Below are 26,461 nucleotides of genomic sequence, written 5' to 3'. Positions count from 1 at the left end.
TAATGAGCTCGGATATGAATTACCAGTCCAGGCTAAATTCAGACCCTAATCAGATTACTCGTTCGGGCTAAATCCATAATGCACACATATTCTTCAGGAGGCTCGATCATTCAAGGAACACTCGTCCAGGCTAGATCCTTTTCATACTTGAGATCACGGATTACCCGTCCAGACTAAATCCTTACTGCAACACATGTAGGATCTCAATTCACATGCCAATCGGGATTATCTATCGAATTCTCCTTTTTTTAACCTCAACCGAGATATTTTTCACATGTTACCATCAAATATGCATTTCTATGATATCTCATGCCAATAATAAATGCAATCATCATACAATCATAAATCATACAATTGTGCATGTTAGGAGTTTACTTTAAGTTACCCGAACTTACCTGGTATTTGTTTCAGAGCTGTGTTTAGGTTATTCCGAAACCTTGCTTTTACCTCGATCGACCTTCGGAATTTGTTCCTCGGGGCCTATAACAACAAAATTATATCATTAATACCCCAAATTATACATTACAAATCTAATTCTCACCCCTGGTCCAAATGACCATTTTGCCCCTAACCTTTGATATTTTTACAATTTAGTCCCTAGGCTCGTATAATGAAACACATGGACTTTCTATCTTGCCCAAGCCTAGCTGAACACTTTTCTCTCTTATAGAAGCCCATATTTTCCATTATTTTCTCATTTCTACCACATATTTTACAACTTTTGCAAAATGGTCCCTACAAGGGTTTTTCATGAAAATCACCTAGGAAAAGATGTTTAACACACATTCAACTTTCATATTCCTCCATAATCCATCAAAATACAAGCAACTCATGCATGGTTAAATTTTTAAACATGAACCCTAGCACAAAATATGGGTAGAAATGAAGAGAACAAGCTACCGGGATTCTAAAAATACAAAGAACATTAAAAACGGGGCTTGGAAGCACTTCCTATTGAGCTTGAAATGTTTGAAAACCCTAGCTATGGTGACAAGAGAATTTTAGCAGCTATGGGGAAGAAGATGGCTGATTTTGGCTTGATTTTTTTTCCATTTTATTTCATTAAAAAACCAAATGACCAAAATGTCCTCATGCAATTTCTTTAAAATTTCATCCACGCAAGCCCATTTTTGTCCAAAAATTTAGAAATTGGGAAAATTACTCTCCAAGACCTTCTAATTCATAACCCAAATCAATTCCATACAAATTGCTCTAGAATTCAAGTTTTACAATTTATTCAATTTAGTCCCTAATTTCCAATTGAATACCTTACTCAAAGAATTTCTTTATGAAACTTTAAAACATGCATATGCTCATATTCTAAGCCTCATAATAACCATAAAATAAATATTTTGATGTCGAATTTATGGTCCCGAAACCACTATTCCGATTAGGCCCTATTTCAGGATGTTACAATTATAAATTGTAAGAAAATTAAAATATAATTAAAAATTATAAAACTATTAAGAAAATATAAAAATTGAATTTTTTTTATAAAAGATTATATTTTAAAAAAATTATAAGAAGTACCACCACTTTCTCCTTTCCTCTTTCGCCACTATTGTCACATGCAAATCTTTTGCCTACTCCATCACTCAATCTGCGCTTTTTTCCTTTGACCTTTGCGCCATTGCACGATACCTCCTCAATTCCATCGTCCACTGTTTGTGTTTTGTTCATTGGTGGGAAACTTGTAGGTGCAATGGATAAAGTCATGGCATCTCATAACAATGGCACTCTTGTTTCTCTTCTCAAACAAGTTGGTGGGCTCTAGCTTGGATTATCTTTGGTGTTACTCATAAAAAAATAGAAAAAATAAACTTATATAGAGAAGGAGTCTACTCCATTTTGGATACAACAATGGCTGATATGTATTTGGGTTGAAGTTGTCTTTCATAACTTTCAAGATAGAACTCATCTCACTAAAGCATTGAGTGATGTTTGGATAACATAAGTGAGATAAGACTCCTTAAACATACTAGTGATACTCAAATGTACTAAAAGCCCTTCGATAACAATAGTTTTCCTACTTTGACTTTTTATTCTACTTCAATCCAAGTCTAAAATGAAAATGTAGATATAAGTAACAATTATAAAAACATGGATTTTGTAAAAATTAAACATATTATATAATATAATTATAAATTTTATAATTATAATACAAATATGATCTTAATAATTTCAATTATCATTTAACAAAAATCTAATATCATATATTGATTTACTACAAATAAATTATCATTTAGTGACGACTAAAAATCTGTCACTAAAAACAAAGGATTTGTCAGTATGGATTTGAAAACCCTATATCGACGATCAAAAAGACTATTCTTACAAATGGTTAACCGTTGTCACATGTTGTGACAGTCTGTTTTATTAGTCAAATTGAAATAGTGTTTTGGGACCACAAATCCGAGGTCAAAATATTTATTTTATTACTATTTTATTGTATATAGTATAAAAATATGTTGGTGTGAAAATTTCGTTTAAAAATTTTATCGTTTGATGGGTCAATTTGATAAAAAGGACTAAATCACGTAAAGTGCAAAAGTGCTGTTCTATAAGCTAAAGGTGTCAAATAGCTATAGAACCTTAAAGTAAGGGTCCTTAAATAGGAATTAGACCATTTTATGGTAAGTGGACAATATTGGACATTAAATGGATGATTTAAATGGTTTATCATTAAGGGTATATTTGTAAATTGGTAAATAACATAAAAATAAATAAAACAAAATCATAAAATAGTGTTCATCTTCTCCTAATGCCGAAATTTGAAGAAAAGAAAAGCCAAAGTTAGGTTTTCTATTCGGCCAAGCTTGTATAGCTAATTAAGGTACAATTTTTGTCCCGTTTTTATTGATTTCTATGTTTTTGATATCGTTGCAGCTAGGTCTAGCTAGCCCAGGGACTAATTTACAAAATTGTTAAAGATTTATAAAGTTTCTATTGATGAATAAGCATGTATTTTGATGTTTGATGATAGATTTTGAATGTTTGATGATAGTTATACAAGTTTTGTTAAGTGATTTTTAGTGAAAATGCAAAATAGGGATTAAATTGTGAAATGTGGAAATTTAGTGGTTAAAATGTGAAATAAATGAAAAATATGGGCTGCTAGGGACTAATTGGTAAATCGGATAGCATGGGTTAATATTGAATTTCGTGAATTTATGATTTTATGAAATGAAGACTAAATTGTAAAAGTGGTGAAACATTAGGGGAAAATGTGTAAATGTGCTTAAATGTGTGTTTGGATTAAATTGAATAGAGAGATTATTAAATAAGTTAATTTTGAATATATTTAGATCAAGAAAAGCAGAATTCGGATCTAGATCGGGGGAAAACTAAAGTTATCAACTAATCGACCTATTTCGTCGTTTTCACATCCGAGGTAAGTTCGTATATGATAAATTTTATTATAAATGTAATTTAAATGCTTTGATATTGTATAAGTTTTGAATACAAGATTTTGAATAAGTTCAAAAATGACTCGATGGTAATTCGGCATTCAAAATCCTGGTTGAACCGTAGGAATAGTTTAGTATACTAGTGACATGTCATTAAGGGATACATTGAATTGGCTTTGGGCCATGGTATTAGCACTTCGAGTGCGAGTTATACTGATTTGGCTTCGGCCATGAATATCGGCTAATTTGGCTTCGGGCCATGATATCAGTACTACAGATATAAGTTACCTTGATTTGGCTTTGGGCCATGGTACAAGTACTTAGTGTATGAGACTCCTGAGTATCCGACTTCTATTTCGAATGGTTCAACGGGTAAATGAATGATGTGGTTGAGAATGAGTTCGGTACGAGATGGTATGAGATGGTACAGGTATGTGCATAAACCATATTAGCTTTGAATCGAAGAAATGGTGAAGAAAGTATATAGTTTTGTGAATGAGTAATTGAAAAGTTTGTTAGTTGATGTAAATTCATGTACTTATAATCAATTGTTGAATTATGTGTTTATGATTATATCGAGTATATTTCATATGAGCTTACTGAGCTTTATAGCTTACATCGTTATTTTTTTTCTATGTTTTATAGTGAATTCAAAGCTAGCTCAAATTCGGGGATCGTCGGAGATTCCGTCACACAATCCTACAATCAATTTGGTAACTTTAAGCTTATGTTTTGAGTATATGGCATATATAGGGACTTGTTCATGTTGGTTATGTTTTGATAATGATTTTGGCCATTTAAATTGGCTTGTAAATGTATATGTCTTGGTTTGTATATAATAGCCATGAGAGTTGGCTTATTTTGAGTTAATTTGCTTGTGTATATGTGTATGTGCCTATAGTTTATGTTATGTAAATTGAGGTTGGTTTTGTAATGCTTATTAATGGTTGGTATTTAGGAAGTTGAATATTGATATTAGTGATGTTATTTGTTTGTGAATCAAGGTAAAGAATACATATTTTAAGTAGCCATATTGATGATCTAAGTTTATGAGATTTTGGGTATAAATGGATTGGTCTATTTTGCAACTTGTGTGTATTGAGAAATGTGGTATAGACTATGCATGAACTATGTTTGAATTGGCTTGTTTAAATGCCTATTTATGCTATGTGATAGTGCAAATTGATGTGTTGTAGGTACATTCAAAATTTGGTGGCAAATTGGCTTAGTAAATAGCCTATTTTTGTCCTCACGGGCAGAGACAAGGGTGTGTGTCTTAGCCGTGTGCGACACACTGTCATGTTACACGGTCGTGTATACCCTGGTGTTGAATTTGAAACAAAGTCAGTATGCTTCACACGGCCTCACACACGGGCGTGTGACTTGACCATGTGGCATAAGTCAGTATACCCTACAGGTTTGGCACGGCCTGGCACACGGGCGTGTATGGCCATTTTTGGGGCACGTGGGCCTGTGTGTTTGCCATGTGACCCAAGTTAAAGAGTTACAAGGGATCGAACACGGGCTGGGGCACGACCATGTGCTCCCAATTCGAATGTCCACACGGCCTATGACACGAGCCTGTCTGTTGATCATGTGAGACACACAGCTAGGCCATACGGGTGTGTGTCCCCTGTTTTGAGAAAAAAATTCAAGGTTTCGTAAAAATTTCCAAAGTGATCAGTTTAGTTCCAAACCGCTCCCAAAGTATGTTTAGGGCTTTGTAGGCTCGTTATAGGGACATTGTGCTTGAGTTTGAATAATGTTTACATAATTTGTGAAATTATACGTGAATTGAATGTTTATTTGTGTTGTAAGTCCGGTAATACTCTGTAACCCTATTCCGTTGTTAAATACAGGTGAAGGGTGTTACACATGTAATGTAACACCCCAAACCCGACCCAGACGTTATGACTGGATCCGACATGCCATATCGAAGCGTTCAAAACATTTTATATTGTTAATCCAGAAAAACTTACTTAGTGTTTTAAAAGATAATTTCATTATAGGTTAAAGTGAATGGAAGCTGTGCACCAGGTAGGAAACCGGAAAATAGGTGGTGAGTCCATCAGACTGCTTAAGTACCAAGCTCCCTTCGGATCCAATCTTAGACATGCATACCGCCATTGCCACACTTTAACGTCATGGATATTTCTAGGAAACCGATTTGATTAAGTCATTTTTAGGAAAAGTGATTAATTTTTGAAAATACTTTCATTGCGGAAGCTTTGCTTATTGTCGTGTTATTTTGAAATCAATTTTTGTTTTTGAAAACGCGCCCTAAAGCTATCCAATTTCAACAGTTAAAATAAGTAATACCTATCTTAGTAATACATATTAAAACCATAAAAAATAATTAAGCGGCCTTATTACATTTAAAAACCCAAAACTTCAAACGTAAATAAAAAGATGTCCAGTTCACCAGAAGAAAATCAAAATTTCAGAACGGGTGGCCACTCCGAATTCCGTCACAGCTCCAAGCCCACTATGGTTGGGGATTACCTGCGTGGATGAAAATAAAAGGGGTGAGTTTAGGGAAACTCAGTGTGTAAATTAACCCAACCATAGGCTATATCAGCTCAAACCATAGAAATAGAATAAGTTGGCCTTAGCCCAGAACAGAATTCAGAATAAAGCCCATAGGCCCATAACAGAACAGAACAGATATTACATGTTTATGCAGAAACCCAACCCAGATTCATCCATAACACCCCCGTACCAACCTTACACCATGTGGGGAGACTACTCGACCCACCTAACCGTTACACACCACAGAAATCGCAACGAGGCTGCCAGATATTGTGACGAAGTCACCAGATACAGATATTGTGGTAAGCCACTAGAACAGATATATGTGGCAGAGGCACCAGATCAGATAATTATGGCATAGCCACCAGGACAGATATATGTGGCAGAGCCACCAGATCAGATAATTGTGGCATAGCCACCAGGACGCTTCCTCCATAATATAACCCATGTCCCCATGCAACAGATATATAATCATGGCATACATCATACAGAATCAGATCGTCATGCTTTTCAGTCAAAATTAACCCTAGGGGTATAACGGTAATTTTTCACCTTGGGGTATAACAGTAATTTTCCATACATAGGGGTATTATAGTAATTTAGCTACTTTTAGGGTTTTCATGCATATCCTAACTATTTACGTACTATCAGAACACTTACCGCGCATATTTACCGAGTTGGGCCTGTTGGCCCATGAACCCGATCTTTGGCCCATTAAGCCCAAATTATCAAAATGTATGAAATCGCGCGTACTGCAGTTTATTACTTTAGATTACCAACTATACAAACCCAACTATCTTACGAGCATTCGCACACTCGCAAATTCCCAAAATACCGACTTTTCGACATTTCGACTTTTCGGCTTTTGCCAATCTAGTCTATGAGAGGGTGTTAGTTACACACCTGTTTGCGACGATATGTTGACGAGATCCACACACGAACCGCCTACAATTGGATTACTAACACGTTAATCTAACTATTCAAATACAAACTACGTATTAACTCCATACAATATTCGGCCAACCACACCTACAGATCATACTAAGCTTATAAGAAAACAATAAGCAACTCATTAACAAATTTTTGTCAATGTTTACCACATAATCATAATTTCACTGCAAGCTGTCTTCCTGAGCAACAGCCACTAAATTATTTATAACTAGAGCTACGAAACTCCAAATCAAGTGCCGTTAATTTTTCCTGAAAATAAACTCATATATCTTCTATCCATAAAATTTTCAGAATTTTTGGTATGGCCAATCAATACCAGATTTTTCTTAAAGTTTCCCATGTTTCACTGTTTGACTAATCTGACCACTCTTCATTACGAATCAAATTTCTCATTGTACAGAATTCAAAATATGTTCCCATTTATTCTATTTTAAACTAGACTCATTAAGATTTAATTACATAATTTATGGAGCTTCTAACTCATCTCCCACAATTTATGGTGATTTTCCAAAGTCACGTTACTGCTGCTGTCCCAAGCTGATTTATTACCAAATCACTCTTTCACACCTAACTTGCATGCTTGTTATTTAAACATGTATATCACCAATCAATCATCACATATCTATGATTTTACTTAAGTATAATCTCCATTTCATCATTTTAAAGCACAACATGTTAGCCGATTTTTCCCTTTAGGATCTAAGGCACATGCATGCTCATTTGTTTGGCTCAACTTCACCTATCTTCCATTTTTCATCAAAAGAACATGAAACAACAACCATTTCCTTCATTTTAATTCATGACTAAATGCTCACAACACAACTAAAAACCAAAATATGCTTCAAGAGTTAAGGTAGAATCAAGAAGAACTCATGAACATCAAGATAGAAGCAAACTACCATGAACTTACCTTCAATTTTCTTCCTTAAGTGACCGAACATTCAAGAGCTTTCTCCTCTCCTTTCTCTTCTCTAACTTTCGGCTATGATGAACAAAGATGAACAAAACTTGTTCTTTTCACCCCTTTTTCTTTTAATAAAATTTTATATTTCATCCATTTAATTCTTTAATACAAAAGACATGAAATGCTCATCATAGAACATTTACCTAAACCATTATCATGGAACATTTACCTAACCTATTATCATGGAATATTTACCTAATCCATTATCATGGAACATTTATCTAACCCATTATCAATTTGTACCATGAATTATGGATATCAAGTGCTCATATTGTCTACAACAACATGATGGCTGGCCACTTCATGTAAAATGGGAGGTTTGTCATGCAAATCCTCCTATTTTGCACTCCTATTTATTTGGCCACTTCAATTTAGCCTATAGCATTTTCAAACATTTTCACATAGGTTCTATTTCATAATTTCACCCCCTTTTTCTTATGGAACAAAAATTAACTAAAATTGTCGGGTTCTATCTTAAGCTTGGGCCTTCTAGAGGCCCACTAACATAATTAAACCTATGCCAACATTTACAGAATTCCCGAAAATTGGGGCGTTACAACTCTACCCCCCTTAAAGAAATTTCGGCCTCGAAATTTACCTGATCCAAATAGTTGATGGTATTGTTGACGCATAGTCCCTTCTGATTCCCAAGTAGCTTCTTCCCTTCCATGATTACGCCAAAGTACTTTCACTAACGGGACAGATTTCCTTCTGAGAACCTTAACATCTCGAGCCAATATTTGCACAGGCTCCTCCAAAAATGTCAAATCAGTCTGAACTTCAATTTCTGCAACTGGCAGGACATGAGCAGGGTCAGAACGATAACACCTTAATATGGAGACGTGAAAAACATCGTGAATCTTGTCTAACTTTGGTGGCAATTCCAACTGATAAGCCACTGTGCCTACTCGCTTCAAAACCCAATAAGGCCCAATGAACCGCGGACTCAACTTGCCCTTCTTACCGAACCTTAATATCTTCTTCCAAGGAGAAACCTTTAAGAAGACCATATCACCTACTGAGTACTCAATCTCCTTACGCTTCAAACCTGCATACGACTTTTACCTATCAGATGCTTCTTTTAACCGGTCCCTAATTATTCTGACCTTATCCTCAGTATCAGCTACCAACTCTGGTCTAAGAATTTTTCGCTCTCCTAGTTCAGTCCAACAACTAGGTGTACGACACATTCGTCCATACAGTGCTTCATACGGTGCCATTCGAATACTCGCCTGGTAACTGTTATTGTATGCAAACTCCGCCAATGGCAAGTAGTCCTCCCAACTCCCACGAAAATCGATGATACAACCCCTTAACATATCCTCCAAAATCTGACTAACCCTCTCCAACTGTCCATCTGTCTGTGGGTGAAAGGCAGTACTGAAATCCAATCGTGTACCCAATGCCTCCTGCAACTTCTTTCAGAACCGAGATGTAAACCTAGGATCTCGGTCGGAAATAATCGACACTGGCACTCTATGTAGTCGCATTATCTCTGCCACATACAACCTAGCCAACTTTTGTAGGGAGTAATCAGTACGAACTGGTATGAAATGGGCAGATTTTGTTAACCTATCCACCACTACCCACACAAAATCTTTCTTGGTGGGTGTCAAAGGTAGCCCACTCACAAAGTCCATAGTGACTCTCTCCCACTTCCACAATGGAATTTTCACCGGTTGCAGTAATCCAGAAGGAAATTGATGTTCAGCTTTCACTTGCTGGCATGTTAGACATTTCCCTACAAACTCCGTTACTTCTCGTTTAAGTCCAGGCCACCAGTACAATTCTCGCAAGTCGTGATACAACTTGTTCCCTCTAGAATGCATGGCAAAAAGTCCTCCATGAGCTTCCTTCAATATTGTCTGCCTCAAATCAGAGTCCTTCGGAACACAAATTCTTCCTCGGAAACACAGAACTCCTTTGCCATTTAACCCAAACTCAGAAGTTTCCCCTTCCTTAACTTGTTGGAAACGAGCGACCAAAGACTCATCATTCAACTACCTTTCAGTAATCTGATCCACCCAGGTTGGCCTCACTTGCAACTCAGCCAACAGACCTCCATCATCATACAGACTCAGACGAGCAAACATTGCTCTCAAATCAGATACAGTTCTACGACTTAGAGTATCGGCTACCACATTAGCCTTGCCTGGGTGATACTCGATCGAACAGTCATAATCCTTAAGCAACTCAATCCATCTCCTTTGCCTAAGGTTCAGCTCCTTCTGAGTCAACAAATACTTAAGACTCTTATGGTCAGTGTATATAATACACCTTTCTCCGTACAAGTAATGTCTCCAAATCTTAAGTGCGAATATCACTGCTGCCAACTCCAAATCATGAGTCGGATAGTTCCCCTCATGAGGCTTAAGCTATCGTGATGCATATGCAACCACCTTACCCTCTTGCATTAACACGCAGCCCAAACCCACGTGTGATGCGTCACTGTACACAGTAAAATCCTTCCCAGACTCCGGCTAAATTAACACAGGTGCTTCAGTCAGAACTTTCTTTAACTTCTCAAAAGCTTCCTGCTGCTTCTTAGTCCATACAAACGGTACTCCTTTCCTTATGAGTTTTGTCAAAGCTGCTGCCATCACAGAAAAACCTTCCACAAACCTTCTATAGTATCCTGCCAGTCCTAGGAAACTCCGTATTTCCGACACTGACCTAGGCGACTTCCACTCCAAAATCGCTTCCATTTTCCGAGGGTCCACCTTAATCCCCTCAGCAGAGACCGCATGTCCTAAGAAGGTTACCTCCCTCAACCAAAGTTCAGACTTCCTGAACTTCACAAAGAGTTCCTTCTCCCTTAACACTTGCAGCACTATACGGAGATGCTCATCATGTTTCGCTTCAGTTTCAGAATATACCAGGATATCGTTAATAAAGACGACTACAAACTGATCAAAAAAAATGATTGGAACACACGATTCATCAGATCCATAAATACTGCATTAGCGTTCGTCAGTCTAAATGGCATAACCAAAAACTCGTAATGACCATACCGAGTCCTGAATGCCGTCTTATGGATATCCGCCTCCTTGACCCTTAACTGATGATATCCAGATCGAAGGTCGATCTTGGAAAATACAGAAGCTCCTTTAAGCTGGTCGAACAGATCGTCAATCCTTGGCAGTGGATACTTATTCTTAATCGTCAGTTTGTTCAACTGGAGATAATCAATGCACATCCGCATCGTACCATCCTTCTTTTTCACGAATAGTACCGGTGCTCCCCATGGAGACACGCTTGGCCTAATGAAGCCCCTATCCAACAACTCTTGAATTTGAGCCTTTAACTCTACTAACTCCTTCGGTGCCATCCTATACGATGCGATGGACATAGGCGCCGTTCCAGGCAACAAATCTATTCCGAACTCAACTTCTCAGTTCGGAGGCAATCCTGGAAGCTCCTCCAGAAAAATATCTTGGAACTCCTTTACGGTCCTAACCTTATCCACTGTCAGTCCTTCATCTTCTGACTGACTTAAAAATGTCAAATAGGCCTCACAACCTTTCTGAATCCACTTTTCAGCTCTTAAAGCCGACACCACATTGGACAAATAATCCCTTCGCTCACCTATCACCATAACCTCCTCATCCTTTGTGGTCCTTAACACCATTCGTTTAGCAGCACAATCCAGAGTCGCCTTATGCCTAACAAGCCAATCCATTCCCAAAATGAGATCAAATTCTCCGAACGGTAACTCCATCAGATCTTTAGGGAAAATCCTACCTTGAGTTTCTAAGGGTACATCCCTATACAGTTTGTCTACCCTAACCGAGTGACCCAAAGGACTTAGTACAGATACCCCACTCACAATCTCCTCAGAGTGCACACCCAACGACCCAGATATGGCACATGCAACATAGGAATGAGTAGATCCAACATCCACCAAAGCAGTATACGGCATGCTAGAAACCAAGAATGTACCAGTTATGACGTCAGGTGCGTCGCCCTCCTCTCGACGATGAGCGGCATACACCAAAGCTGGCTGTCGAGGTTCAACATTTCCCACACCCCTACCAGGTGCCCCCCGACCTTGACCGTTTCCATTTCCACCCCTACCTTGTCCACGTCCTCTCGGTGGTTGGGGTCTACCCCTTACGGGTTGAGTAATCCTCTGTTCAGCAACTTGAACCTGATCAGCTTTCTGAGGGCAGTCCCGTACTCTATGCTCCATAGATCCACATCGGAAACAAGCACCAGAGCGTTTCCTACACTCGCCCAAATGTACCTTACCACAGTCTCCATAGATTGATGGTCTGACCACATTCATCGGCACTGCTCGAACTGGTTCCTCCATTCTTGCTCTCTTAATAATCCTATTTGCACCACCCGAGGGTCCTGAATCCCTCCAGAAACGATTCCGATCCTTCTCCTGATTTTTCTTTTCAGCACGCTTAACCTCCTCAGCGATCCTTGCCTTCTCCACCAAGACCGCGAAGTCTCGCTCCCTCTGCGGAGCAATCAACACCCTGAGGTCATCTCTAAGACCATCCTCGAAGCTCACACTTTGCTCATACTCCGTAGCAACTATGCCCACGGCATACCGGCTCAACCTCAGAAACTTAGCCTCGTACTCGACAACTGTTTTACCTTCTTGCACCAGATTCAGGAATTCTTTCCTGCGGGCATCCACATAACTCGCTCCAACATACTTCCCTTTAAAGGCTGTCTTAAACAGTTCCCAAGTTACCCTATCAGCTGGGGTTCCTTCTCTCACAGTAAGCTACCATTGATAGGCCTCGTCCCGCAGTAACGATATGGCTCCCTTCAGCTTCTGCTCCACAGAGCAGTCCAAGTCGTTCATAATCCGTTCTGTGGCCTCCAACCAATATTCCGCCACATTCGGGGCTATACCAGACAAGCCCCTAAAGATCTCCGCTCCGTTAGCCCGAAGTCATTCAGAAATAGATCCCCGAACTCCATTGCCCGTACTTACCCCGGCAACCCTTTCCAGAATACGAACTGTTGCCTGTGACAGGGCATCATCCTTGGCACCGTGGTCATGAGACTCTACCTCTGTTGCCGATGGTACCGATGCATCCACCTCCGGCATATGTCTCGAAAACAAAGATCTCGCTCGAGCACTTCCTCGGCTCCGTCCACGGCCTCTTGTACTCATATCGTATTATCTTGATTATGAATTTTTATGCATCAATTAATATTCCAGCGTTTATTACAGATATTTTATAAATCAGACAGAAATTCAGAGTTTGTTTTCGTAGAATCGAAGTCTAGCTACAGTTTCAGTCTCTTATCAAATTTTCCTATGCTTTCAGTATCATCCTATCTAGAGTATCCTAATAGGGTTTCAGTACAGGCAGATAATTCAGGAGAATATTCAGAAAAGTTCAGAGTAATACTTACAGGCTTGGGCCGGAGATTCGGAATGCCACCTTCTAAAGATCTAAATTTTAAAAATCGCGTTTTTCGCAATCTTTATAATTTTTTTTTGAAAATCTTTGTTTTTTCTGTAAACCCATTCTACAGCTGAGTTGTTGCAACCTAGGATCTGATACCACTAAATGTAACACCCCAAACCCGGCTCAGACGTTATGACTGGATCCGACATGCCACATCGAAGCGTTCAAAACATTTTATATTGTTGATCCAGAAAAACTTATTTAGTGTTTTAAAAGATAATTTCATTATAGGTTAAAGTGAATGGAAGCTGTGCACCAGGTAGGAAACCGAAAAATAGGTGGTGAGTCCATCGGACTGCTTAAGTACCAAGCTCCTTTCGGATCCAATCCTAGACATGCATACTTCCATTACCACACCTTAACATCATGGATATTTCTAGGAAACCGACTTGATTAAGTCATTTTTAGGAAAAGTGATTAATTTTGGAAAATACTTTCATTGCGGAAGCTTTGCTTGTTGTCGTGTTATTTTGAAATCAATTGTTGTTTTTGAAAACGTGCCCTAAAGCTATCCAATTTCAATAGTTAAAATAAGTAATACCTATCTTAGTAATACATATTAAAACCATCAAAAATAATTAAGCGGCCTTATTACATTTAAAAACCCAAAACTTCAAACGTAAATAAAAGGATGTCCAGTTCACCAGAAGAAAATCAAACTTTCAGAACGAGTGGCCACTCCGAATTCCGTCACAGCTCCAAGCCCACTATGGTTGGGGATTACCTGCGTGGATGAAAATAAAAGGGGTAAGTTTGGGGAAACTCAGTGTGTAAATTAACCCAACCATAGGCTATATCAGCTCAAACCATAGAAATAGAATAAGTTGGCCTTAGCCCAGAACAGAATTCAGAATAAAGCCCATAGGCCCATAACAGAACAGAACAGATATTACATGTTTATGCAGAAACCCAACCCAGATTCATCCATAACACCCCCGTACCAACCTTACACCATGTGGGGAGATTACTCGACCCACCCAATCGTTACACACCACAGAAATCGCAGCGAGGCTGCCAGATATTGTGATGAAGTCACCAGATACAAATATTGTGGCAGAGCCACCAGAACAGATATATGTGGCAGAGGCACCAGATCAGATAATTGTGGCATAGCCACCAGGACAGATATATGTGGCAGAGCCACCAGATCAGATAATTGTGGCATAGCCACCAGGACGCTTCCTCTATAATATAACCCATGTCCCCATGCAACAGATATATAATCATGGCATACATCATACAAAATCAGATCGTCATGCTTTTCAGTCAAAATTAACCCTAGGGGTATAACGGTATTTTTGCACCTAGGGGTATAACAGTAATTTTCCATACATAGGGGTATTATAGTAATTTAGCTACTTTTAGGGTTTTCATGCATATCCTAACTATTTACATACTATCAGAGCACTTACCGCGCATACTTACCAAGTCGGGCCTGTTGGCCCATGAACCCGATCTTTGGCCCATTAAGCCCAAATTATCAAAATGTACGAAATCGCGCGTACTGCAGTTTATTACTTTAGATTACCAAATATACAAACTCAACTATCTTCCAAGCATTCGCACACTCACAAATTCCCAAAATACCGACTTTTCGGCATTTCGGCTTTTCGGCTTTTGCCAATCTAGTCTATGAGAGGGTGTCAGTTACACACCTGTTTGCGACGATATGCTGACGAGATCCACACACGAATCGCCTACAATTGGATTACTAACACGTTAATCTAACTATTCAAATACAAACTACGTATTAACCCCTTACAATATTCTGCCAACCACACCTACAGATCATACTAAGCTTATAAGAAAACAATAAGCAACTCATTAACAAATTTTTGTCAATGTTTACCTCATAATCATAATTTCACTGCAAGCTGTCTTCCTGAGCAACAGTCACTAAATTATTTATAACTGGAGCTACGAAACTCCAAATCAAGTGCCGTTAATTTTCCCTGAAATAGACTCATATATCTTCTATCCATGAAATTTTCAGAATTTTTGTTATGGCCAATCAATACCAGATTTTTCTTAAAGTTTCCCATGTTTCACTATTTGACTAATCTGACCCTCTTCATTACGAATCAAATTTCTTTTTGTACAGAATTCAAAATATGTTCTCGTTTATTCTATTTGAAACTAGACTCATTAAGCTTTAATTACATAACTTATGTAGCTTCTAACTCATCTCCCACAATTTATGGTGATTTTCCAAAGTCACGTTACTGCTGCTGTCCCAAGCTGATTTATTACCAAATCACTCTTTCACACCTAACTTGCATGCTTGTTATTTAACCATGTATATCACCAATCAATCATCACATATCTATGATTTTACTTAAGAATAATCTCCATTTCATCATTTTAAAGCACAACATGTTAGCCGATTTTTCCCCTTAGCATCTAAGGCACATGCATGCTCATTTGTTTGGCTTAGCTTCACCTATCTTCCATTTTTCATCAAAAGAACATGAAACAACAACCATTTCCTTCATTTTAATTCATGACTAAATGCTCACAACACAACTAAAAACCAAAATATGCTTCAAGAGTTAAGGTAGCATCAAGAAGAACTCATGAACATCAAGATAGAAACAAACTACCATGAACTTACTTTCAATTTTCTTCCCCAAGTGACCGAACATTCAAGAGCTTTCTCCTCTCCTTTCTCTTCTCTAACTTTCGGCTATGATGAACAAAGATGGACAAAACTTGTTCTTTTCACCCCTTTTTCTTTTAATAAAATTTTATATTTCATACATTTAATTCTTTAATACAAAAGAAATGAAATGCGCATCATGGAACATTTACCTAAACCATTATCATGGAACATTTACCTAACCATTATCATGGAATATTTACCTAATCTATTATCATGGAACATTTACCTAACCCATTATCAATTTGTACCATGAATTATGGATATCAAGTGCTCATATTGTCTACAACAACATGATGGCTGGCCACTTCATGTAAAATGGGAGGTTTGTCATGCAAATCCTCCTATTTTGCACTCCTATTTATTTGGCCACTTCAATTTAGCCTATAGCATTTTCAAACATTTTCACATAGGTTCTATTTCATAATTTCACCCCTTTTTCTTATGGAACAAAAATTAACTAAAATTGTCGGGTTCTATCTTAAGCTTGGGCCTTCTAGAGGCCCACTAACATAATTAAACCTATGCCTACATTCACAGAATTCCCGAAAATTGGGGCATTACATGTAACATCGGTATGCCCATTTATCATCGAAAAATGTAACCATTGAAATAGGTATAAACTTTTATACCAATGGTTTGAGTGTCACTATGTCGGTTTAGATACTGTTTGCTTTAATTGATTTGATAATACCTATATCAGTGGTAAAAACTATCGATATAGGTTTCAAGTGTCAAAGTATGCATTAAAGAAATAGCGACGTTAATGACTGTTAGTAAAAGGTTATGTGAATGAAATTCTTATTCTCTCTAAGCTTATAACGACAATATAAGCTGTTGATAAATGTTCAATGAGTGAGTTTTCAATATCATCTCTAAAGATATAATGACAATTAAAACCGTCAATAAGGTTTGAATAGTATCCAATTGCTAAAATTTTAGTTTGTTTATAATATTAATTTAATTATAATCTTAATTTTATATACTAAAAAAAATTGTAACCCAAACATAATTTTGATAAAATATCCAAACTAATATACATTAGAAGTATACAAGAAACAATGTTATTATTATTATAGAAACAAAGATCTAAATAGCAACAAAAACTAAAAGCACATAGTCTTACTTTTTAGCAACATAAGCATAATCTTGATAAAATATCCAAACTGATGCATATTACAAATATACAAGAAGCAATAAATTTTTGTATTACAGAAACAAAGATCTGAGTAGTGACATAAACGGTATAAGAATCACTAGTCTTGAATGGGTGGAGGAAATCCCCATTTCTTGTTTAATTGCTGGTATATGTCTGTCGAAATATGCAAAAATATATAAAAAGATGAAGTGTGGTTGTAGTGGAGGTGTATAGGTCAAATTGTAATAAAATTATGTTATGACGGTACATCGAAAGTATTCTGAGGATTGAACCCAAATGAGATTGTGCAATTTGAGGCAAAGAATAAAAATAACATGTGCGAGAAAGTCTACTAAGCTACTATTACAATTAATTAGTACGACAATCCAGAAAAAGTGATTGTATACAAATTCCTAACAAAGCAAACAAACATAAAAACTTTCAATTAATAGAAAACAATATTGGCAATAATGGTGATCGATTAATCTTCATGCAAGCAATAAAATTATATTTAAAGGACTCAACTGACAATTTCCTCATTTTAACTAAATTTACCTCTTGGTCTCAATTTAATCAAATGAAGAACTTAATCAAATTATCTTCTTGATCTCAATTAATTAAGCCAAACTAAATTGATTTTTACTTGATAAACTCTCCTTTTGGTCTTAGCTATCTAAATTTCCACTTAGAGTTATCAATTTCAAGTTTTACAGTTTATTCAATTTAGTTTAAATTGTTTAATTGACTATTTTGACATAAATTCACATGCTTGCAATCAAATCAACCAATCACTCAGGGTATTCAAAACATACCCATAACAAAATTAAACACAAAAAAAAATTCCATACAATCAAACTAAATTAAAGAATGAAATTGAAATAAGTTTAAAAATACTTAATAATGTGTAGAATTTCTTAATTCCAATGGCAGAGATGCTTCAATCCAAAGAATTTATTGAAAGCCCAATGATGAAATCTTGAATTGAAATGAAATTAAAAATAAAATCAAGAGTTTGATAATACTAACCTAGAAAATATTCAAATGTCCATGTACTATTTAACTTATAAATTTCTTTCAACTAATTCTAAAAAGTCTAACTTAAAGGCTATTTTAACACTAATTCACCACCCATATCAGTTGAGTTTAGGTGATATTTATAGTGTTAAAAATAATAAATGTTCAATTACATAAACATCCTTGCTATTAATTCCATATAAGACATGTTTGACTAATGTTTCCACCATTTACCCTTCAAAATCTGAATAGATTTGACTATTACGAACTTGGTGATGCGACGCTAGGAAGGTAATTTTGCAATATTTCTGCACAGAGGGCTTTGGGTTGCGACATCACAAGTTCGGCGTCGTGACCTTGCTCAATCTCTTTAGGGTGAGTTTGGATGAGCGGTGTGTTTACCTGCGATTAGTGTAAAAACAGCTGTGGCGGTAAGATTAGATACTGTAGCAACACTGTAGCGTAAGATAAAACGTAGGCTAAACGTACCGCACTGTACCCAATCGCCAATCAAAATCCACTCTTAGTCCGTCTTCAGGGGCAATGTTGAAACCATAGAGCCGGTGTTGTGACCTTGCAGACCAGGGAGATTTATGTCACGACAGCACAAGTCCAGTGTTGTGACCTTGAATCTTCTCGAGGTGCCTCCTTAACATGGTGAAAAGACTGATGTCGAGACACTGAGAGTCAGAGGACTTCGGGTTGTGACATCAATCTCCCAAGATTGCAACGTCAAAATTGCCTGCTTGCTTCCTTCTTTCTTCCTTGATTATCAAAATATAACATTTCCTTTCAAAGTACTCGATTATGGAAACTTAATCAAGACCTTATCAATTGAAGAATTATCCATTATCTTAAGCCAATAATCCATTAAAAATTAAAAGAGTAAGCTTCCTTACGTCATAGATTTTGTTACAGCAAAGCAAGAAGAAAAACTTGAAGAATTCATTTGTTTTTTTCTTCTTGCTGGTTCGGCTAAGGAAGGAGATGAAGATTATCTTTTTCACTCTCTCTCTCTCATTACTGCATGTTAACATGCTTAAACAAGTTAATTAAATTTTAGTTAATGAAATTTCAATACTCATAATCTCTTGATGGATAAATTAATGGAAATGGAAGGTTAGGATCAAGACTAGTCACTAACATAAAATTGGTTATGATTTAGTTGTTATTAAGTCCTAGGTTAATTTGCTACAGAAGGCCATAAATATTTCTTTAATCAAATCCAATTTGTGCAATCATTTTGCAAGTTAATCCCTGTACTATGTTCAATGACCGATCTAACTAAATTCACTTAATAAATTCGACCCTAAATTTCATATTTGACACGTTTGATTTTAATTTTCAGCTAACTTGATTTAAGAAATTAGGCTTCAAAATTGAATTTTTCAATGCTATTGAAAATCGAATCCTTACAAAAGGGCTAAATTTTCTATTATACCAATTTTAGAATTGTCACATCATCTCTCCATCACAACATTAACGAAATTAACAGAATTAGATAATAATAATAAAAAAAGACAAGCATAATTAGTTGGATGCCTATTTTGTAACTTTCTATAGTTGGATGACAAAAAAAAAAGAGAGAGAGAGAGAAGAAACTTAGGCATAGTTGAATGACCTGCCATGTAGTTTACCCTAAAAAATATAGTTTCTAGTAAGTTTGCTTAGGTTAAAATATGATCAAGTCTCTATACTCTTCATATATTTAAAATTTAGCCATTCTACCTTTATTTCAAAGAATTTGGTGTTTCTACTTTTCAGATTTAAAAATGTAAATCCAATTGTTAATCATGATAAACTTTTTTTGTTAAATTTAGGTACTTTACTTTTTGCCAAGTTGGTAAATTTAAATACATTATAATGTCTCTTTTTTGTTACATGATTATCAAGTGAGTTCTTTTATTTCAATATGCCACACTAGATAATTTAATAGAATAATTTTAACGGTGTTAGAAATTAGATCTAGATTTTTAAATTAAAAAAAAAGAGACTAAATTCTTAGAAGTAAAAGTAAATTGACTAAATTACAAATAAAAATAAATGAAGAGTAGATGGACCTCAAGTATATTTTACCCTTTTACTTAATTAACCCTTAAAAGAAAGGAAAAGAAGAAAACCCTTCTCCATCTGTGCTAATGTTCGTAGTTGATAGCCTAATCGCCCGTACCTTTCTCTCCAAAGATCACAGCAACTTTCACGAGCAGTGGATTGGCGGTAGGTAAAAGCGAAAACCCAACTTACAGCTCGACTTTCATATTCAGGGAAGCTATTTTAGTTTCAGAAAAATGGATCCATTATCTCAGTTTTTATTGGCAATTCTCTTTTTCCATAGCTCAGAATACATTTTAGCTGCTGCCATTCATGGGATGTCAAATGTTAATGTCAAATCACTTCTTGTCAGTAAAGAATATGTTTTAGCCATGGTCTTCGCATTGCTTGAATACTTTTTTGAACTCCTTTTATTCCCTGGACTGAAAGAACATTTTTGGGTTAGTAATCTAGGGCTTGCAATGCTTGTTGTAGGAGAAATTGTAAGGAAATTGGCTATTGTAACTGCTGGTCGGTCTTTTACACATTTAATTAGGGTTTATCATGAGGACCATCATAAGTTGGTTACCAGTGGAGTTTATGCCTTTGTTCGTCATCCGAGTTATTGTGGTTTCCTGATTTGGTCAGTTGGTACTCAGATAATGCTTTGTAATCCTATAGCCACTGTTGGTTTTGCTGTTGTTGTTTGGCGGTTTTTTGCGGCGAGGATTCCTTATGAGGAATATTTTTTGAGGCAGTTTTTTGGGGCGGATTATGAGGAGTATGCTCGAAGAGTTCCTTCTGGGGTTCCATTTGTGATGTGATAATTCTTGGATTATGTTTGTAGGACTGACTGACTGACTCGGATAAGCTTATTTTGGGTTAGTAGTTTGGGGCTTGGTCTTGTTTAAGTAGTAGTAGTTAATAGAAAATTTTCTATTCTGACTGTGGCTAGTCATTTGAGCATTTGATTAAGTTATGGTTTACCATTTGGAACATTTCAAACTGGTTAGATGTAGCTTGTTGATTGTTTCATCCTACGGATCATTAAGGTTTCTTTGTTTGGTAAGTTTGTAATCAGATAACACTCTGTAAGGCAGTTCTTTGCAAAGTGGATCCCTTATGAGTGGCCTTTCCTTAAAGCAAAATTTGGGGCAGGTTATGAGTATGTTTGAAGTGTTTGTTCCGGGGTTCCATTTGATTAGTGCATTGTGTTAGTATGATTAGCATTGGCTTTTATAAGTTTTTCAAGGGAAAGGAAAATTATTTCTGTTAAAGGTATAAAATACTATGAGAAGCATCGTAAGTTTGTTAGACAGAGTTCATGGATCCTTCGTCACCAAGGGAATATAAGGTTTATTTGTTTGGTAAGTGGGTACTCATAAAATGTACCTATTCTTTATGTTGCTCAGATTTGGATGTGAGTTCCGCACACTTATGTTCAATTTTTTTCTTGTATGTGGAGGGTTTGTTGATTGTATGGGAAGGGTTGGCATTGGTTTGTAAAAGCTTTTCAAGTCAGCAAAATGAAATTTCTTTTGATTAAGGCGTAGCTTTCCTTGATAAACATCATAAGTTGTAGAGACAGGACTCATGGATTCGTTCATCATCCAGGTCATAAGATTTCGTTGTTTGGGTAGTTGCTACTCAGATTATGCTCTGTAATCCTGTTTTAATTATTGTTTTGCTGTTGTGGTTTGGCTGTTCTTTCCAAAGAGGATCCCTTGGGAACGGCTTCTCTTTTGATGCAGATAATGAGGAATATGATTGATTGTTTGTTCTGGCTTGGGGTTCCATTTATGAAGTGATAATTTGTGGATTGTGTTAGTTGTAGGGAAGTTGCACCATCACACTGCATTTTGTTCTGAAGGATCCGGTACCTATATTGGACCCTTTCAGGATCCTTTTAAAATATGCAAAAACTATGAAAAAGTGAAACCTGTGTCAAAGAAGTGTATCTGACACTCATAATTGAATCCGAATAACGTAGATAGGGCTGATATTGATTCCTCACTAGGAAAATCGGAACCGATTGTATAATTACTAAGGGATTAAAGCTTCATGTCTTTTGCTGTATGTGTTTGTTTGTTTTTCTCGGCACTTCTTTTATGTAAGTTTATAGAGTTCATGAAATATATATATACATGGAAATGGTTACTCATCCATGTATACTTGGATAATGAGCTCTGGTTGGTGGATAAACCCTGCACCTGTCATAATAGTTGGATAATTCTTATGCACTTGTTTAATTGGTGGCTTCATTTACATAGGCGCACTCAACATCTAGGGGTAAAGAGCGTACCAAATTGTTTAGTAGAAATAATCTCCCGTGTTACATGATAAAGAATGATGAACAATTTTGGATTTTAACAACAAATCAATCAAAGAAGATAAAGCAACTAAAGAAACAAATCAAACATAAATGTAATTTTTGACTTTTCAATCTGTTTTTTTTATAATAATAATAATAAAGAGTAAAAGAGAGGACAAAAATTTTCTGTGTTTTTCTTAAAATCTTAGATTTTGAAAATGAGATTGGGTTTGAATCTTGCTCAAATCCAAATCCTAATCCGTTTTTACGAGGTAATATAGAGAATGCAAGAATGATTGTGTTAAATTGTTTATAGATGAGTTTTTAAACTCGTTGTCAAGTTTTAAGGACCAACTGTGGATAAGCGGTAAAAACTGCCAAATTAGAGTAGCGTGAAGATCAGAAAACACTACACTAGACTAGCAGGGGAAGACAAGTTAAAGGAGGGAATGAGATTAAATACCCTAATAATTCTAATTTAATTATAAATGATGGATATTAAGCGTTGTATGTAACTAACATGTTAAAGTATCCCACCCGAAAGGTAATTTCGATTTTTAAAAAAATCCAAATAAATTTGGCCCAAAAATTAAATTATATAAACTGTCCATAAGAGAATTTAAACTTGAATTGAAGATGAGTAATCTCTTCTGAATCACTGCTTGGATAAAAGGGAAAGGCAAGATGTTCCAAGTTGGAACTTGGCAGACAAATATATAGTAAGCTGACAAAGCATCCATACAGTGGTAGTTGCATTTATCAACAAAAGAAACACCACTAATGATGGTCATCAACACACGTCAGAATCGCATGGATTTTCCAATACCACCAACACGTCATGCTTTTGGGATAATTAAAAGTCATTTCCTTCACCTAAAAACTATGCATTGGTTCACTGTACCATCCAGACAAAAAGAATCAAAGCCAGTAGGTCGCAATCCACCATTTTCCTACGATTCTAATCCATTAATGATATCTGTGAATGATTTTTCTATACTTCACTATGTCTGCCATTGAATCAGGGGGGATACAAAGATTCATAAAATAATGTAATTTGTTGGATTCTCTTCTACTGATATTTCCTCTTCATGTAATTTAATAATTCGTTACTGGGATTTAGATATAAATAGATTATGTTTCTTATACGGATTCCAATGATGATTGTCATAAAACCCAAGTTGCAGACTCAGGTGGAATAGCAGAATAAAATATAGATGCTCACCAAATCTTTTAGCTTAAATTAATGTCTCTATAACTACATTTATTCTGAAATATTAGGCACATTACCCTTATTTTATGCACATTCTTTCTCAAGCATGAATAGAAGCTAGCTAGTTGAGTGGCACAGGTTCCATATTGGTCTCAGTTAGGTTATATCCAACAATTGGGGAATTTACAAATTAACTAATAAAATGTTCTATCAAATAATAATCATAAACTAATAAAATGTTAAATAATAATTTAATTCTCTCAAGATACAACTACAACTGTACTAATTACTAATGAAATAATTGTCAGTGGAGTTTTTAAACTCTACAAACAAGATTAATAGTTGACAAGTATCCTATAAGAGTATAGTATAATATTAAATAAATAGATATTTTAAAAAAATAAGACATATGACAATTTTTTAAGGCAGCTTATAAAATAAATAAAAAATACACTACCGGTGCACCAATTATTAACATATTAATAATTATAAATATTATACAACATTCAAATCATTACAAAACACAAATCAAATTAAAGTATCATAACTTTCGACAAAGCCTAAATATAACAAAAAAATAAATTTAGACAAAATCTAAGTATACATAAAGTTAGTTTTCTCCACCCATTCTATGCACAAGTTGATTTTATGCATTAATTAAATTACATTTAATTATTTCTTTATTTTTTTATAAAATTGTAACATTTCATTAATAATATAGTTATAAAACTAAAATATAATAATAAATAAGTTTAATTTTAAAAACATGATAATTTATATTAGAATCAATTTAAATAATAATATTTTGATATTATTTTTAAAATATAAATATTATAATAATAGATAATGCGAAAATAGTCAGAATAGGCTATAATGAAATTTAAATATTGTGGCGATTGAATAATTTCTAACATTATTTATATTATAAATATTTATTTCAATCATAATAGTGTATTTAATTTGTAAAAATAGTGATGAACTTAAAAAAACTTTTTTAAAACAGGTTTAAATAAGTTTACCTGTAATATATATAAAAGCATGAGTTTAGAAAAATCTTTGAATTAGCGAGAATTTCCTTTATTTCCTACCATGTTACTAACTGACATTTAGAAATATTTATAATTTAATTTAGAATTATTAGTTATAATCCTATTTAAAAATAAGTTGTGATAGGCTCTTAAATAAAAAGCTAAGCATACCCATTACCAATAAGCCAAAATAACTAATAATTAAGGTTAATAGTTTTTAAAAAAATTGAATTATTTTTATTTTTATTAGTAAATTTTTTATTTTTATAATAAAGTAAACTTGAATAGAAGTCTAAGTATAAAAATAGATATTGATTTCATCTTTTAATTATATACCAATTAAAATTTAAACTTAATTAGAACTATAAATAGCATCTATTAGTAGCATTTAAGAAAAATAATTAGTAAAAAGAATGAAAATTATCAACGTTAATAAGTTAGAAGTATCTCAATGAAAAATATATATTTCAATGACACTGGAGCGATTTGTAAGATCATTTTAATTGATGAAGACACTATATAATATTATGCTATTTTTAAAATTTTTTTATAAGTTGTTTATTTCTTGCAAAGCAAGTACTTTTATACTTTTTTTTACCTCCTCCTCCTCCTCCTTATTATTATGCATTAAGTTGTAAAAGGATGAGAGAGATATTTAAAAAAGAAAAAAAAATTATCATAAAATATTTCAATAATTATTTTTAATCATCATTATTAAATGTGTTTATCAATTTAATGTAAATATCTTTCGTACTTATAATAAATCATTATTATAATTGATGCATGTTATTATTTTTTTTAATTTTAATTTAATATTATAATTGATTGCAACGCATGTAATATTATAAGCTAGTTATGTAAAATTGTAAATTAATTTATTTAATATAAACAAATTCGAAAAGACTTATGAAAATATAATTTACAAAATCCCATAAAAACTTATATAAAAAAAAAGTGAAAGGTTTTATGTTAAAATTTTCACTCCAATCTCCATGAAAGCTTTCTTTCTTTCCTTATCATCTTAAAAACCTTGTGATAGACAATTCAATTAGGAATATTATAATTTATATATATATATACACATGAGAGGACATTTAAGAAATTAATACATAATAATTATTATAAAAATCATATTACTATTAAATAATAAATTTATTAAAAGTTAATAAAACTATATGATATCATATTTTATACTTATTGTTTTTTGTAATTATTTTTTAGTTAATTTTATATTAATAAAGTTTATGTAAAATAAATATATATATATATATCATTATAATATAATAATTTTTTTAATATCCAATTGAGTAAAATAACTGACTCAAAAATTAAATAAAACAACCTAAAAGAGGTATACACATAATAACGCCCTCTCTCTTATGATTCAATTCACTTCTCCTTGAATGCCAGTGAAAAGAAATAAAAAAGCATATAATCTTAAGATTCCATCTCACTATAAGTGTGATGGAAGCCAAATCCAACTAATTCATGCAATTACCGCTATAAAATATTATATCCAATAATTTCAAATTTTATTTGTCAAAATTAGGGTGTTTATTATTAATAAAAGTAATTAATTTTTTCACTATGAATGCTCTTCAAATAAATAAATAATTAATAATAACGTATGTTCCATTTTTATTAGTAGAGATCAAATCACCGACCTCAACATTTACAGTCTTCGAAGGAGTTTAGGGCCATAAACCCTAGAATTTATCAAGTGCTTTATTATTATTTTTCCAAGTGTTTTATTATATTTTCTTAAAAAGGAGTTTGCACTTAACTAT

General features: G+C 34.6%; 1 protein-coding gene across 1 annotated transcript; it reads left to right on the top strand.

Moving 5' to 3' along the window:
• The first annotated feature begins 20,207 nt into the window (after nt 1-20,207).
• LOC107891127 (protein-S-isoprenylcysteine O-methyltransferase A) lies at nt 20,208-22,200 on the top strand. Its single transcript, XM_016815807.2, has one exon. It carries the CDS (start codon nt 20,383-20,385, stop codon nt 20,947-20,949), a length of 567 nt encoding a protein of 188 aa, XP_016671296.1. The 5' UTR covers nt 20,208-20,382; the 3' UTR covers nt 20,950-22,200.
• Nucleotides 22,201-26,461: the final 4,261 nt, after the last annotated feature.

Source organism: Gossypium hirsutum, chromosome A11, assembly GCF_007990345.1.
Source record: "Gossypium hirsutum isolate 1008001.06 chromosome A11, Gossypium_hirsutum_v2.1, whole genome shotgun sequence".
Taxonomy (NCBI): domain Eukaryota; kingdom Viridiplantae; phylum Streptophyta; class Magnoliopsida; order Malvales; family Malvaceae; genus Gossypium; species Gossypium hirsutum.
This window is presented reverse-complemented; position numbering and strand designations above follow the sequence as displayed.

Coding starts and splice junctions, on each gene's coding strand:
- LOC107891127 (XM_016815807.2), top strand. CDS start 20,383: ATGGATCCATTATCTCAGTTTTTATTGGCAATTCTCTTTTTCCATAGC.